The following is a 14,264-nucleotide window of genomic DNA, read 5'->3' as shown; positions in this document are numbered from 1 at the left end:
CGGATGTTTATTAAACATCCACCGGTGGATGCGTAGCAGGCCCACGCCTCATGTGGGGCTGGAGATGCTTTTGGCATCTGGGCGCTCAGCTCCATCGTGATCGCTTGCTCCGGTGCAGTTCAATCGTGTATGGGCGCAGGACACGAGAGGGCAGTACATGGGCTTCAAGCTCCCCTGCTAAAGGAAGAAGAAGAAACCCTCACGCCGTTGAATTCCCTACGCTGTAAAATCAGGCGTAATTTTTTTTCTGAATTCTGAAGTTCAGAACCCAGTAACAAGCCTGAAGAAACTCTGACATGACCAGGCGACCCTTGCCGCGCATCCACCGCACCAGTCCTCCGCCTTGGGCGCACGCTCTGGGATGTATCGGTTGGCGCCATCTCCGTGGTGCTCGATCCATCGGCAAGCCGCTGCGGCTGCGGCCCGATCGCACATGCTCTGGACCGCGCCGTGCTCTCGAGTGTTCCATCCACTCCCCACGCTCTTGGCCGGATCCTGCGCCAGCGTAGATTCCAGCGTGAACTCTAGGTTGCCCGTTCACGAGGGGAATGTCCTGCGTGACCACCATACACGCAGCGGTGAAAAGGCGACGTGCGGCCGGCGCACGCGCGACCCGCGGCTCGGTTGAACATTCTTTTCCTGTTACTTTACACCGCCAGGAACATGCCGCTGCCGCGCGCCGGTGCCAGTGGGCAGGCCACTGCGGCCGGAAACGCTTGTCAGCCAGCGGCCGAACGCGTTGCGGCAGCCTCTACGTGCTCAAGAGCTGCATGATCGGCCGGACCGGATGCAGGAAACGGACGTATGCACAGGGCGCCGATGCATGCTCCAAAACGTGGATCTGTTCTACTGGTTGTTCTGGTCTGTGACGCGTACCAAACCCCTTGGCCTTGCCTCTTCTGGTCTGCCGACACACGAAGCTCTAGCTGTCCCTTGCACGCTGGTTGTGGTTGCCCTATATATAGGGCTCGGAGTGCACCTTCGGCTACCTCAGACACCAGAACATGCCTTCTGCTACGAAGATGGCGGCGACGAAGACGGCGGTTTGCATCGCCGCGCTGGTATCGCTGGTGCACGTGGTCGCCGCTGCCGACTACATCGTCGGCGACCCAACCGGCGGCTGGCAGGGAAAGACGGACTACAAGTCCTGGGCTTCGGCCCGCACCTTTGTTCCCGGAGACACCCTGAGTGAGTATCATCAACACGCACGACGTAAACTGGTTGTGATTGTGCATTGCAGTTCCTGCTAGTAACGTTCTTCTGCGGCAAAACTATGCAGCGTTCAAGTACAGCTCGAACCACAACGTCCTTGAAGTGACCGGCGACGACTACGAGGCGTGCTCCACGGCCAACCCTGTGATCATCGACAACAGCGGCACCACCACCATCGCGCTCACGGCGCCGGGGAAGCGCTACTTCATCTGCGGCGGGCCGGGCCACTGCCAGAACGGAATGAAGCTGGAGGTGGACGTCGCCGACCGCCCTGCACCCACGGCACCCAGCTCGCCGCCGCAGCTGCCACCGGCACCTACGCCACCGTCACCAGTTCCGGGGACATGGCCACCGGCTCCGGCACCCGCGGCTGAACCGCCAAGACATGCAGGGCACAAGAGGCACAAGAAGAGGCACGCCCCACCTACAGCTGCGCCCACGGTGGAGCCCGCGGAAGCGTACTTCCCGCTCGCGACGCTGGCGCCCATGTCCTCTCCAGCTGCATCTCTGCCGATGTCGTCGGACACTGCTGCCGTGTGGCATGGACAATGGGGCTCTGCAGCACTTGGGCTGGTAGCTCTATGGTTCGCCGTTCTGGCTCTATGAGTTTGCGAGGTTGTAGATCATACCATCAGATGTGTTACATCCATTGTATTGTGTGTTAAGGTTGTGAGGTGAGAATTGTTGAGAGACCTGATAATAATTGCTCGTTATGGTGAGCTATATGCAGTCTCTGGGACGAGATTACTGGCACCGTCAGCTAGTCCTCCTCTGTCCAAAAAATGTATTGTCATGTTTCCTTGTTTTACTAGAGTTCCTCATACTCCCTCCATTTCAGTTTATAAGTCCGGCACGTGTATCTAGATCGCTAATTTGACCAACTTAATAAGAGGCATATATTACAAAAAATATATCATTAGAAACTTTAGATGTTCTATTTTCTAATGATATAATTTTTATGTTAAAATATTATATTTTATATAAGTCAAATTAACGATCTAGGTACACGTGCATGCCTTATAAACTGTGATGAAGGAAGTAACTAGAGTAAGTTTTAAAAAAAAATTGTGCTGCTTTAAAAAATGGAAAATGATCTAAATCAATTGGCTGATCCCGCGTGCTGCATCCGCCACGTGACCAACCATCTGATTCGCTTTGATCGGACCGACCACATGAAGGGCAAACAATATCTTCTTGTTTGACCTGCGCAAGGCACGCCATCGTTGGAGCCTTGTCCGCCGTCTCCGTCGTTCAATGTCGCAACCTTCGATGGTGCCGCCGTCTTCGTACATTTTCTGCAACATTATCTTTGTTGTAAAAATTTACTATAACAAGACCCGTGTTATAAAAAAATTACATACGTTTCTACAACATGATTTCTACTGTCAAAAAATATACAAACATTTCTACAACATGATTTCTACTGTAAAAATATTTTATAACAAACTTTGTTACAAAATAAAATTCTATAGATATTTCAGTAACACGAACTTTGTTGCAGAAAATATTCTATAACAAACTCTGTTGTAAATAAAATTATATAGATGTTTCCGCAGCATGATCTTTATTATAGAAAATATTTTATAACAAACTCTGATGTAAATAAAATTATATAGATATTCCCACAACATGACCTTTGTTGCAGAAAATATTCTATAATAAACTCTATTACAAAAGAATGTACAAACGTTTCTACAACATGTTTTGTGTTGCAGAAAATTTTGCAACACAATCTATACCGCAAAAGTTAAAATGGCCGCCAGTTGGTGGCTAGAAGCCCCCTAAAAAAGTAGGAAAAAACTTACCATCATCCGGCGGATCGGAGCGGACACGTCCGCGACCTCCCTTGCATGACAAGCGTCTAAGCAAAGATCGACATACCGTTCATCATCGAATGCGCTTCTACAACATGGACTATATTTCTAAAACATATACGATATTGCAATAGTCTACAACGGGTCTATGTTTTGCAACAAAACCTCTATTACCGAAATTTTCTATAACAAGACCCATGTTGAAAAAGAATAAATGTTTGTAACAAAACAGTTATCGTAAAAAAGTTATGCAACAAGGCATATGTTATAAGAATAATTCTGTACCAAGACCTATGTTGCAAAAATAATTCTGCAACAAGATCTATATTACAGTTGTAAGGCACACTCTACTAGCTCAAAGCGGGAAATTTGACAGCTTGCGGCCCAGCTGATCTTTCAAAAAGGTCAGCAGATGGACGATAGCAGGCCCTTAAAAACATGTTTGCTCAACTTAAAAAAAAGTTGATACCATTTAACAAAATTGTTTAGCCGTGTATATATATACACATACGATTTTTTTTAAATTAATAAAAAAAACAAAAGTTTCAGATGTATACGTAAAATGTACAAGGTGTATGAAAAACATTATACTAATACATGAAAACATGTAATTGAAAATATATATCATTGTATTTGAAAAATATTAAGCATGCATGAAAATATTTCTTCTGTATACAAAAAAGTGTCAATGTATATAGAAAAGGTAGACATCAAAAACATGTAATTGAATACAAGTTAATCATGTATATGAATAAATATTAAACATGCATACGAAATGTATCATATGTATACGAAAAATGTACAACGTGTATGAAAAAAGTAGACACAGAAAACCTCTACTTTTAAAAGAAAGTAATCACGTTTAAAAAAATAAACATGTATTAAAATGTTTTTGATGTATACAGGAAATATATACATCAAAATCATAATTTTTAAATGTAAATAAGGTATTTAAAAAATATTAAACATGTATAAAAAGGGTCTTGATGTATACAAACAATATAAATTTTGGGTATAAAAAAGTAGACATGCACTGAACAAAAAAAGGAGAGGTTAAAATAGAAGTAAACAATGCAACAAAGTGAAGACTGAAGAATAGATTAAAAAATCACTGAAAAACCACCAGATGAAAAAGAAGAAGAAAAATTGAAATGTTCCAAAACTAAAATAAAACTGATGAAAAAACAGAACAAAAATAGAAATCTGAAGAAAACCATGAAAACCGGTAAAGAAAAACACGCAAAAAAAAATCCAATGAAACCGGACCAGTCCAGCCGTTAGATAGCAAGAAAAAAAAACATGTTCTCGTTGTGCATTCATACTGCTGCTAGCCAGTACGTCATGGCCGAGTTCGCGTTACATATACTAGTACAAATGCCCGTGCATTGCACCGGGCTAGAAAAAAGTGGAGAACCTACTTGTTTTGTCATTATGCGGCATTAATTTTAATAAATGTCAATTATAATGTTAAGTAAGACATCTATTTTTGGACAGAAGGAGTTTCTTTTAAAGTTTTAAAATATAATGTAATGCTTACATAAAAATTGGATTACTTTTTTAATAATAATTATCATTTTTATTGAGTGGTAATAATGTTCAGTGCACAACCTTGAAGGAGCATTACTGGTAAGTTGGTAGTATACTTCATTTGGCTGATCCTAACATACCCACCTCGCAATAGGCCATGAGCAGTCTGATAATTAACGCGGTAACCATCTTGACTTGCTATGATATTAAAGTGACAATTATAACATATCAAAGGGCCTATTCTGCTAAGTTTATAAGATCAATGTTGAGAACCTAGCATTGGCTGGAGGATTTGCTGAAATGTCTGATGTTTTTCCCCCCAATATCTGATGGTTCTCTTACTGTCCTCGGGCTGAAAGGGATCTCACGTATTTGAGTCAATCAATGGATGCATGCTTCTGTGTTGGAACCTTTCTTTTACTAGTAATGTTTGTTCCCTTATTTCCTTCTTCCGCGAGACCTCATTGGGCTATCACTTATTATTATTATAATTTGAACAATGATAACATTGACAAAGGATATTTCAACTCGAGAAAGAAAAGATGGATCTGAATATTTTGAATATCAAGTCTGAACCATGGAAATAGGACCAAAATTTGCTATGTACTGATAACTATATATCTACCTCTGTACACTCGTGATTCCGTGAATGTTGCTGGTTGATAAAGCTGTGAGATGGCTACCCAGCAAGTAAAAGAACAAAAGATCAGATGCCATCTTGAATAGTTCTTTGTTTTCAGTTATTTTTTGTAGTATATAAGTTTTTCAGTAATACATACTTTTTGGGATGGGATACTCTTGTGACAATTATGTTTATTTTTTCTTGTTTCATATGTAAAGCTTGTTCGTGACAAATTTAGTAGCTTGACACTATGTTGGTGGGTACTCGTCTTCTTCCAGTGGGTATGTTCATTTCTATAAAACGTGTTCGGATTGAAGGTACTGAAAGCAAAAACAACTCACTGTAGTAGTCAAATCACTAAGTATTTTTTGGTTACTGAATTAATCGTAGAACATAAAATTCAGCATACTGCCCAAAAATTGCAGACACTTTAATATATCAAGAGCAAAATTTCACGGTACAACTGTACAAGAACCATAGTAGAAATCAAACAACATGTTACCGAGAAGAAAGAAAGAAAACATCCTAAAATTGATCGGTGAATTCAGCCTTCCATGAAAGAAGAAAAGGTCTTAAAATTCTGGTGGAGGAATCCACTGTAATTGGCAAAGTTTACACAAAGCAACATCCACAAATGCATCGATCGAGCAAATTGGTAACATAATTCAAGTATTTCAGCAGCTAGTATTTATATAGCGGGGTTAACAAAGAGGAGCAAGCATGGGCTGGGGTTTCAAGCAGTCAACTTACTTCTGCTCTGCGTGGTGATATTGAACGGTTTGTCGGATGTTCTTCTTCCTGCAGTAACAACATAATTATGATTAGCCCAAATAGATTCTCAACTATATATATTGCTAATCACCCTTCACAAATTGAAATCCTTCCAATTCATGTGTGTATCAGTAATACCATGTGCACTTAACCATAATAAAAAAAACACCACCAAACCGATTAAAAACTGGAAGAGAGCATCAACTCTACGCATGCAACACTATTTGACTGAAACCTTCAACTCTATGCATGCATCAAATCGAGTTGGTCAATCAGATTAGCAGCAAAATTTTATAGTTCCGCACCCGTTGTGAGGCCTGGCAAGGCTATAACAGATTTTCCACAACAGTCCATGATCAGAGTAGACCATAAGCAAATAAAGATTGTCTATGTATGCCTAAAAGCTCATATAAGCCATCCAGGTTGGTTCAGAGGGTTGCTATGAATAAAACTTAGCTACAGAATACCAACTAAGGAATTGGGAGCACCTTAGCCTAGAATTGCAGCCTTGCATGCAATCGATTTACTTATATAGTCTGGGCTATAAACTAACTTCATGGAAGATACTTAATTTGAAATGAGACACATTTATCTTATGAAACGCTTATGAATTCAGAATTTTTAGAAGTTGCTACTCCATGATGGGGAATTGGGGATGCAGGTTGTAGCCTGTAGCACATGTATTGTTTTTATTTATTCAGCCAAGTGGTATGCAGGAAGAAAAATGTAAGTCTCTATAGTCAACCCCTAACCAAAAAGAAGATGGGAGCACTTACTCAGCACTGATTAAATTTAAGGAGTTAAACATGTATTTTTTATATAATCTGCAGTATAAACTCTTTTCATTTGTCAGTTTTCCACATTTATGCACTTTCCCCATGGTATAATAAGAAACAAAATCCATTTATTGGTCTTTATATAAGTCTTATAAGTAATATTTTGTCTATGTTCAGAATCGTATGCTTTTTTCTGTGTGGTATATGGATCATAACCTGAATGTGAAGTGTTGTGCGATCATGCTCAACATTGTTTGATGTTCAGATGAGATATTATCGATCGAAAGAGGGAGATTTGGGTGTTTGATCTCCCACTGTACTCTTACCAGCTTTGTCAACTAATGTAGTGCTAGGAGTTTCTGAATGTAAACCATGATGCTGATCCCCTCGAAATCTGAATATTTATGCTAGGAGCAATAGTGCTCCCGATGTTCCCAATCACCCATGGCACAAGATCTAGAACTTAGGACGAGTTCCAAGCGTGTTGAACATATTTTTTATTCAGATCCATTGAACACCTTTTTGATGTAAATATGGTTGACTCTCTTTCTTAACACATAAAGTTTTGTATTTTGATAAGAAAATATTGATAAGTGAAAGTGGTTTGAATTACCCCCAAAAAAGACATTGGTTTGGGCATCTAGAAGACGGCATCCACGGAAAATAATTGGTCCACTGCAACAATTATCTGAGTGAGTTGTCATCATAGTATATATATTAACAAGTCCTTCCAAAAGAAACAGCATGTGATCTATATATGGTCTCTGATGTCACGGGTGACGCAGACTTTGTGCTTCTAGAATCCATAATACAGTACAAGAGGCAGTTTCAGCCCCCACTCTCGGGGTTGTCAAAGCAACCAAATCTTGGTGTTGTCAAAGCAACCAGATTGATGGCATCATATGCATGGGTTGAAATCAACTAATGAAGGAACAAAACCAAGACCGAAACCAAATGCTATAAATTTTGAACAATTACAAATCCTACAAACTGTAAGACTGGCAGCAAGCAAAACGTGTTTGTACATTTGCGTGTTTTCCAGATTTATGCACTTTCCCCATGGTATAATAAGAAACAAGATCCATTTAAGAATATGGTGAAGGACATTGTAGACATCAAATTTGTATATTAGTACATCTCACGGGAAATATTTTGCTAATTCATGAATCAATCCCATCACATTAGCAAGGAACACAAATACATGTTATTGTGTAGCTCACAACCAATTAGGGAGAGAAAGCTGATTTTGGTGGTCGTTGTGCATCAAAAGAGGAAGTTTTGTTGGCTGCTCTGAGTCAAATAACAATGGGATCTTAATACTAATCAGAGAAGGGAGAGGAACTTACGGTTGCTGCTATGTATCAAATGTGTCAATGTAGCACATGGGCTTGTCCCGTCCGCTTTCTATCTCTCCCCTAACCTCTGGTTTTTCTCACACGTGCAGCACCATCTTCGCCATGGAGAGACCCCGTTGGAGCTAGCCATCTTGCTTGGAACCTTCGGCCGTATCCGACGCTCCCCGTCTCCGCGTCTTCCCCCTCCTCCCGGTCGTTGCCCGTGGCGGCAAGGATCGTGTTGAGCAGCCCGTCGTGGTCTGTGGCGCGATCTCGATCCGGCCGACGCGGGCCCGGAGCGCGACGGCCTAGGCCTCGGCACCGGCGAATCATGCGTGTACGACTCGGACGGCGCGCGCTCGAGCCGGCCGGCGCGGACTCGGAGCGCGGCGGCCTGGGCCTCGGTGCCGGCGAACCGAGCGCGGAGGACTCGGACGACGCGGAGAGGAGGGTGTGACGGAGAGTAGGCAGGCGGGGGTACGGGGAGGACGGCGCAGCGCAGGATGCGGGCCGACGGCGGATCCAGATGGGATGGGAGGCGCATTCGCTCGACTCGGGTGTTTTTTTGTCAAACGTGTCCACATATCGAAACGTTTTTTTACTTATTTACTGGACTGCGGGTTGAATTGTGATAAACAAAGGGACTTTTCTGTAAAAACGTCACGACGGACGACGGAAGCCCTCCGTGCTTTATTATTAGGAAGAGATAGGGAGAGATAGAGCACGGACAACTTCAAGGTCAAAATGCGGATTTTCACCGAGTCTTCGTTTTTTCTTGGGTTTACAAGTTTTCCTTCATTTTTTTTTTCTGTTTTACTAGCTTTTGGTATTATTTTTTCTTTCTTTTTCGTTTTCCTTTCTTTTACTGGTTTTCATGATACATTATACCTACTTTTTGATACACGTTTAAATTTTTATAAATACAAATTTGACATTATTTGTATACATTTCAATGCTTTTTCTAGACATAGTTTGTAATATTTTTGAGATGCTTAATTACCATTTTTCAAATACAAGTTTAACATTTTCAGAATACATGGTGAACATTTTACATATACATATTTTAAATATTTTAAATAATTGAATAACATATTTGTCTAAAAAATGCTCTACATTTTAGGCATATTTAACATTTTTTCAAATGCTTGATTTGTAATTTCTAATTATAATATTAATTTCTTTTGAACACATGATCAAAAAAATTGTAAATACATTTACCATTTTTCAAATGCTAGATTAACACTTTTTACAAATTTATTCAATATTTTACAATAATTAATTAACACTTTTATATACATGATAAAAACATCGTTTTTGTAATACATGGTCGCCATTTTTTTGTACAAGTTCGACATTTTCTGAATGCTTGTTTAACACATTTCAAGTACATGATCACATTTTTTCACTACATGTGAGATATTGCTTAAAAACATCAAATAATTTTGTGTGTGCGTGTGTGTGTCTATATATATATATATATATATATATATATATATATATAGTAACACTATTCATGACCCAGGGGTGTAGAATGAGTTATTCTTCATCCGAGATAATCTTACGATTGTTTCATAAATAAATTTTATTTTGTATACAAATAGTTACATTCATATTGATTGTGTATATAAAATTTGGGATAAGAAAACAAAAATATAGGTCATAAGACCAGAAAAATTACATTTTATGTATACTTCACACTATGTTTTTACGTTTGTAACTGTACATACGTAAAATATTTTTAAGGACGATTTAATAATTCCTTACGTTTATTTTTAAGTATGAAGTAAGAGAAAAATTATGGACTATAAAAATACGGTGCATTAATGGGAAAATAGAGATGGGCGAAGAATCACTATTCATCACCCAATATGCAGAATGAGTTATTCTTCAACCGAGGTAATCTTACGATTGTTTTATAAATAAATCACGTTTTGTATACAAATAGTTACATGCATATTGATTCATTATATAAAATTAGGTATAAGAAAAAAAATATAGGTCACAAGACCAGAAAAAAATGCATTTTATGTATATTTTACACTATATTTTTTCCGTTCGTAACTTTACGTAGCGTAAAATATTTTTTTACGGTGATTTAATATTTTCTTGCGTTATATTTTTAGGTATGAAGTAAGAAAAAATTACGGAACATAAAAATACGGTGAATTCATGGTAAAATAAAGGAGTGTGAAAAATAACTATTCCTCACGAGTGTGACGAAACCATCCACACGCAAAAGAAGTAAAAGAAGGAATAAAAGAGCGAAACGGAAAAAGAGGCTCGGCCTCTCGCACACGTGGGCTGAACATCAAGCTCGCCGTTTAGTGAGTTGCTAGCTGGACTCGCTGAAGGTGAGATATAGGGGCACCCGAAATGTAACACATAGACCTAGTAGAGATGTTTCCAGGCCCATTATCTCCCATTACAAGAATCATAGTAATCAAGATGAGCGATGATAACCAATGTTGGATGCCAAGCCATGAAGATGATCATGACCTTGTTGGCTTCTACAATAAAAAAAGGCATCATTAAGATTTGAAAGAAATATACTTGCTCCATCTCGAATTGCTTATTATGAAAATGGATAGAAATGAATGTATTTAAAACTAAAAATATATATGTATACATATGTTTTCGCGACAAGTAATTGGGGTGGAGGGAATATAAAATTACATTTCATAAACTCATCCATAGTGATATGCAGTGTATTGTCATCTATTAATGGATCATGGCCATGCATTTTGGGATTAAATCATTTAGACGGTTTCTAGAGTATATATTATGGGAGAAACCTGATCTAGCACTACTAGGGAAAAGCCTAGTAGTGGTACGGGTTAAATAACTAGTAGTAGCGTGGGTGCCCACGATAATACTAGCTTGCTACAACTAACTTGATAGTACTAGCGCGAGTATCATCCCGTAGTACTACTACGTCTATTGGTTATTGGTTGTAGAGGTGTCTCGGTCATGTCTACATAGTTCTCGAACCCGCAGGGTCTACACACTTAATGTTTGGTGATGATATAAGTATAGCCGACTTATTATGTTGGTGACCGAAGGTTGTTCGGAGTCCCGGATGAGAGCCCGGACGTGACGAGGATCTCCGGAATGGTCCGTAGGTGAATTTTGATATATAGGATGAAGGGAATCGGAGTCCTGAAGTATTCCAGGGTTTACCGGGGATCAACGGAGTACCGAACGGAGTTTCGGGGGGCCCCGACAAGTGTTAAGGGGCCTCATTGGCCAAGGAGAGGGGACGCACCAGCCCACTAGGGGTTGGGCGTCGCCCAAACCCAGCCCACTTCGGCTAGGAGGGGGCCACACCCCTACGGCCGCCGGCCACCCTAGACTTGGGTGGCAAGGCACCTTGGGGGGGCACCCAAACCCTTGCTGCCACCCCCTTGGTCACGTGCCCCTAGGGGAAACCCTAGGGCGCCCTCCCCTCCTCCCTTTCCCCTATATATAGAGAAGGAGAGATAGGGCAACCACACCACAACGTGCTACGGCGCTGCTCCTCCTCTCCCTCGTAGTTCTTCTCCTCTCATAATCGCACGACGAAGCCCTACTGCATTTTCACCACCATTACCTCACCACGCAGTCGTGCTTCCAAAGGACTCGGGCTACTACTTCACCATCGCTCGCTGGATCGAGGAGGTGAAGGCATCATCAAGCCGTACATGTGTTTAATGCGGAGATGCCATCCGTTCGGGACTTGATCGGGATTTCGTGGGACGGATCATGATCGGATTGCAAAGACGTTCAACTACATCAACCACGTTTCTTAACGCTTCCTCTTAGCGATCTACAAGGGTATGTAGATGCAATCTCTCCTCTCGTAGATGTTCATCTCCTAGATTGATTTTGGTGAGAGTGGGAATTTTTTTCCCATGCAATGTTCCCTAACATATTCTAGGAAGACCCAAGTATCTAAGCTTGGGGATGCCCCCAAAGGCATCCCCTCTTTTCGTCTTAATCCATCGGAATGTCACTTGGAGCTACATTTTTATTCATCACATGATATGAGTTTTGCTTGGAGCATCGTTTGATTTTACTTTTAGTTTGCCACAATCATTGTTTGTTGGACACACCAATTTGAGAGTGATACCACATCATCACAATTTCTTAGAATACTCGGTATGCTTCACTTGTATCTTTTGAGCTTAGCAGTTGCTCTAGTACTTCACTTATATCTTTTTGAGCACGGTGAAGTGTAGTTTTTATGGAAATATTATGCTCTCGTTGTTCACTTACATTTGTTTGAGAGTTAAATAAATAGTGACAGTAATTTATATGGTTCATAAGACTAGATAAAAAGTAATGGGTGTTCATGAGTGATAATTAAAACCATCATGTAGCACATATAGAGAAATTATGAGTTAATGATATTGATGTGGTGATATGAAAAAGGTGTTAGTGCATTATTATTAATTCAGAGAGGTGTCGATATTTAGAGATGTTAAACTTCTTGTTCATCTAAAAATTAAAAGGGCATGGTGATGATGTGTGAGCATTTCTATTCCTCGTTGAAATCCTAGTATTGTTTTGAGTTGGGGTCGTGGGATTGTTAATTCCTACCAATTCTCTCCCTCGAGGCATGTGAATAGTACTTTGATTTGTGATAAAAATGATAAAACTTTGCAATAAGTACATGGGTTCTTCATGAGTAATGTGACACCATGGACATACGCAATCTCACCTCTCATATTTGCCAGCCTCTTCGGTACCGTGCATCGCCCATTCTCAGCTTGAGGATAGGTGCAACTTTCACTGGTGCATCCAAACCCCACGACATGACAGACTCTATTGCACATAAGACTTTTTATATCCTCCTCAAAACAGCCAACATACCTACCTATCATGGCATTTCCATAGCCATTTTGAGATATATTGCCATGCAAATGCCATTGTCACTTCACATGACTAGTTCGTTCATCATCATAATGCTTCGCATGATTATACTGAACTGACATAGTATTTGTGGCAAAGCCGCCATTCATCATATTTTTTATACATGTCATGCTAGATCTTTGCACATCCTGGTACACTGCCAGAGGCATTCATAGAAAGTCATATCGCCCTATCAGTTTTCATATTGGGTTGTAAGTAAATAAAAGTGTGATGATCATCATTATTAGAGCATTTTACCAATGAGGAAATATAAGTGGGGGAGGACAAATGAGACCACCATAAAAAAGTTGAAAAAAATGAAAAGAGAAAAAAAGAGAAAAAGAGAGAAGGGACTTTGCTACTATCATTTACCACACTTGTGCCTCAAAGTGACACCTTGTTCTTCATATAGTGAGTCTCATGTTACATCAATCATATGCTAGTGGGAATCACTTTTTCATAAACTTAGCTTGTATATTACGATGAAGGGCTTTCTCAAATGCTAGAGATCTTCATGAGCAAGCAACTTGGATGCACACCCCACTTAGTTTTATTGGAGATTTCATACACTATATCTCTAATGCATCATTTTCACGACAATCCCTACTCCTTGCATCGATATGTATCGACAAACATCTGCATAGCCCATTGGTACGCCTAGTTGATGTGAGACTATCTTCTCCACTTTGTCACCCCTTTGAAACCTACCACCACATTCTATTCCACCTATATGCTATGTCCATTGGTTCACACTCATGTATTGCATGAAGAATAAAAAGTTGACGCGTATTGAAAAAGTACGATTTAGTTGCGTGACTTGGACACCGTGGTGCTTAACATTTGTATTAATGTGGTGAAGATGGAGCCATGCCTTGCTAATAAAATAAGATGAATGGGATAAAACAATCTTTGAGGATCATATACTTTGAAAGATTAATGATTTTGTTGCTTATACCTATAAGTATTGATGTGTTAATACTTGTTAATTCATGGTTTCTCAATGAGAATACATGCATAAGGTTACATTATGGAAAACATATCACATCAAAAAATTTGTTTTTATCATTTACCTACTCGAGGAGGAGCATAAATTAAGCTTGGGGATGCTTGATACGTCTCGACGTATCTATAATTTTTGATTGTTCCATGCTGATATATTATAATTTTAGAATACTTTTGGGGTATTTATTTAAAAATTTATATTATTTTTTAGCACTAACCTATTGACCCAGTGCCCAGTGCGAGTTGCTGTTTTCTGCATGATTTTCACTTTTCAGGTCTTTCATACCAAACGAAGTCCAATTGGCCTGAAACTTTTTGC

The 14,264-nt window shown here is 40.1% G+C and overlaps 1 protein-coding gene across 1 annotated transcript; it reads left to right on the top strand.

The window, feature by feature from the left end:
* Window positions 1-975: 975 nt before the first annotated feature.
* LOC123440348 (blue copper protein-like) lies at window positions 976-2,020 on the top strand. Its single transcript, XM_045116919.1, has 2 exons — window positions 976-1,188; window positions 1,280-2,020. Exons 1-2 carry the CDS (start codon window positions 1,005-1,007, stop codon window positions 1,816-1,818), a joined length of 723 nt encoding a protein of 240 aa, XP_044972854.1. The 5' UTR covers window positions 976-1,004; the 3' UTR covers window positions 1,819-2,020.
* The last annotated feature ends 12,244 nt before the right edge of the window (window positions 2,021-14,264 follow it).

The sequence above is a fragment of the Hordeum vulgare genome, chromosome 3H, assembly GCF_904849725.1.
Source record: "Hordeum vulgare subsp. vulgare chromosome 3H, MorexV3_pseudomolecules_assembly, whole genome shotgun sequence".
NCBI classification, from domain to species: domain Eukaryota; kingdom Viridiplantae; phylum Streptophyta; class Magnoliopsida; order Poales; family Poaceae; genus Hordeum; species Hordeum vulgare.
Note: the sequence above shows the minus strand (reverse complement) of the source record. Positions and strands in the feature narration are given on the sequence as shown.

Excerpts from the sequence above, each read along its gene's own strand:
- LOC123440348 (XM_045116919.1), top strand. The coding sequence starts at position 1,005 with ATGCCTTCTGCTACGAAGATGGCGGCGACGAAGACGGCGGTTTGCATC. Across the intron at positions 1,189-1,279 it reads TGTTCCCGGAGACACCCTGA|CGTTCAAGTACAGCTCGAAC; the intron begins GTGAGTATCATC and ends AAAACTATGCAG.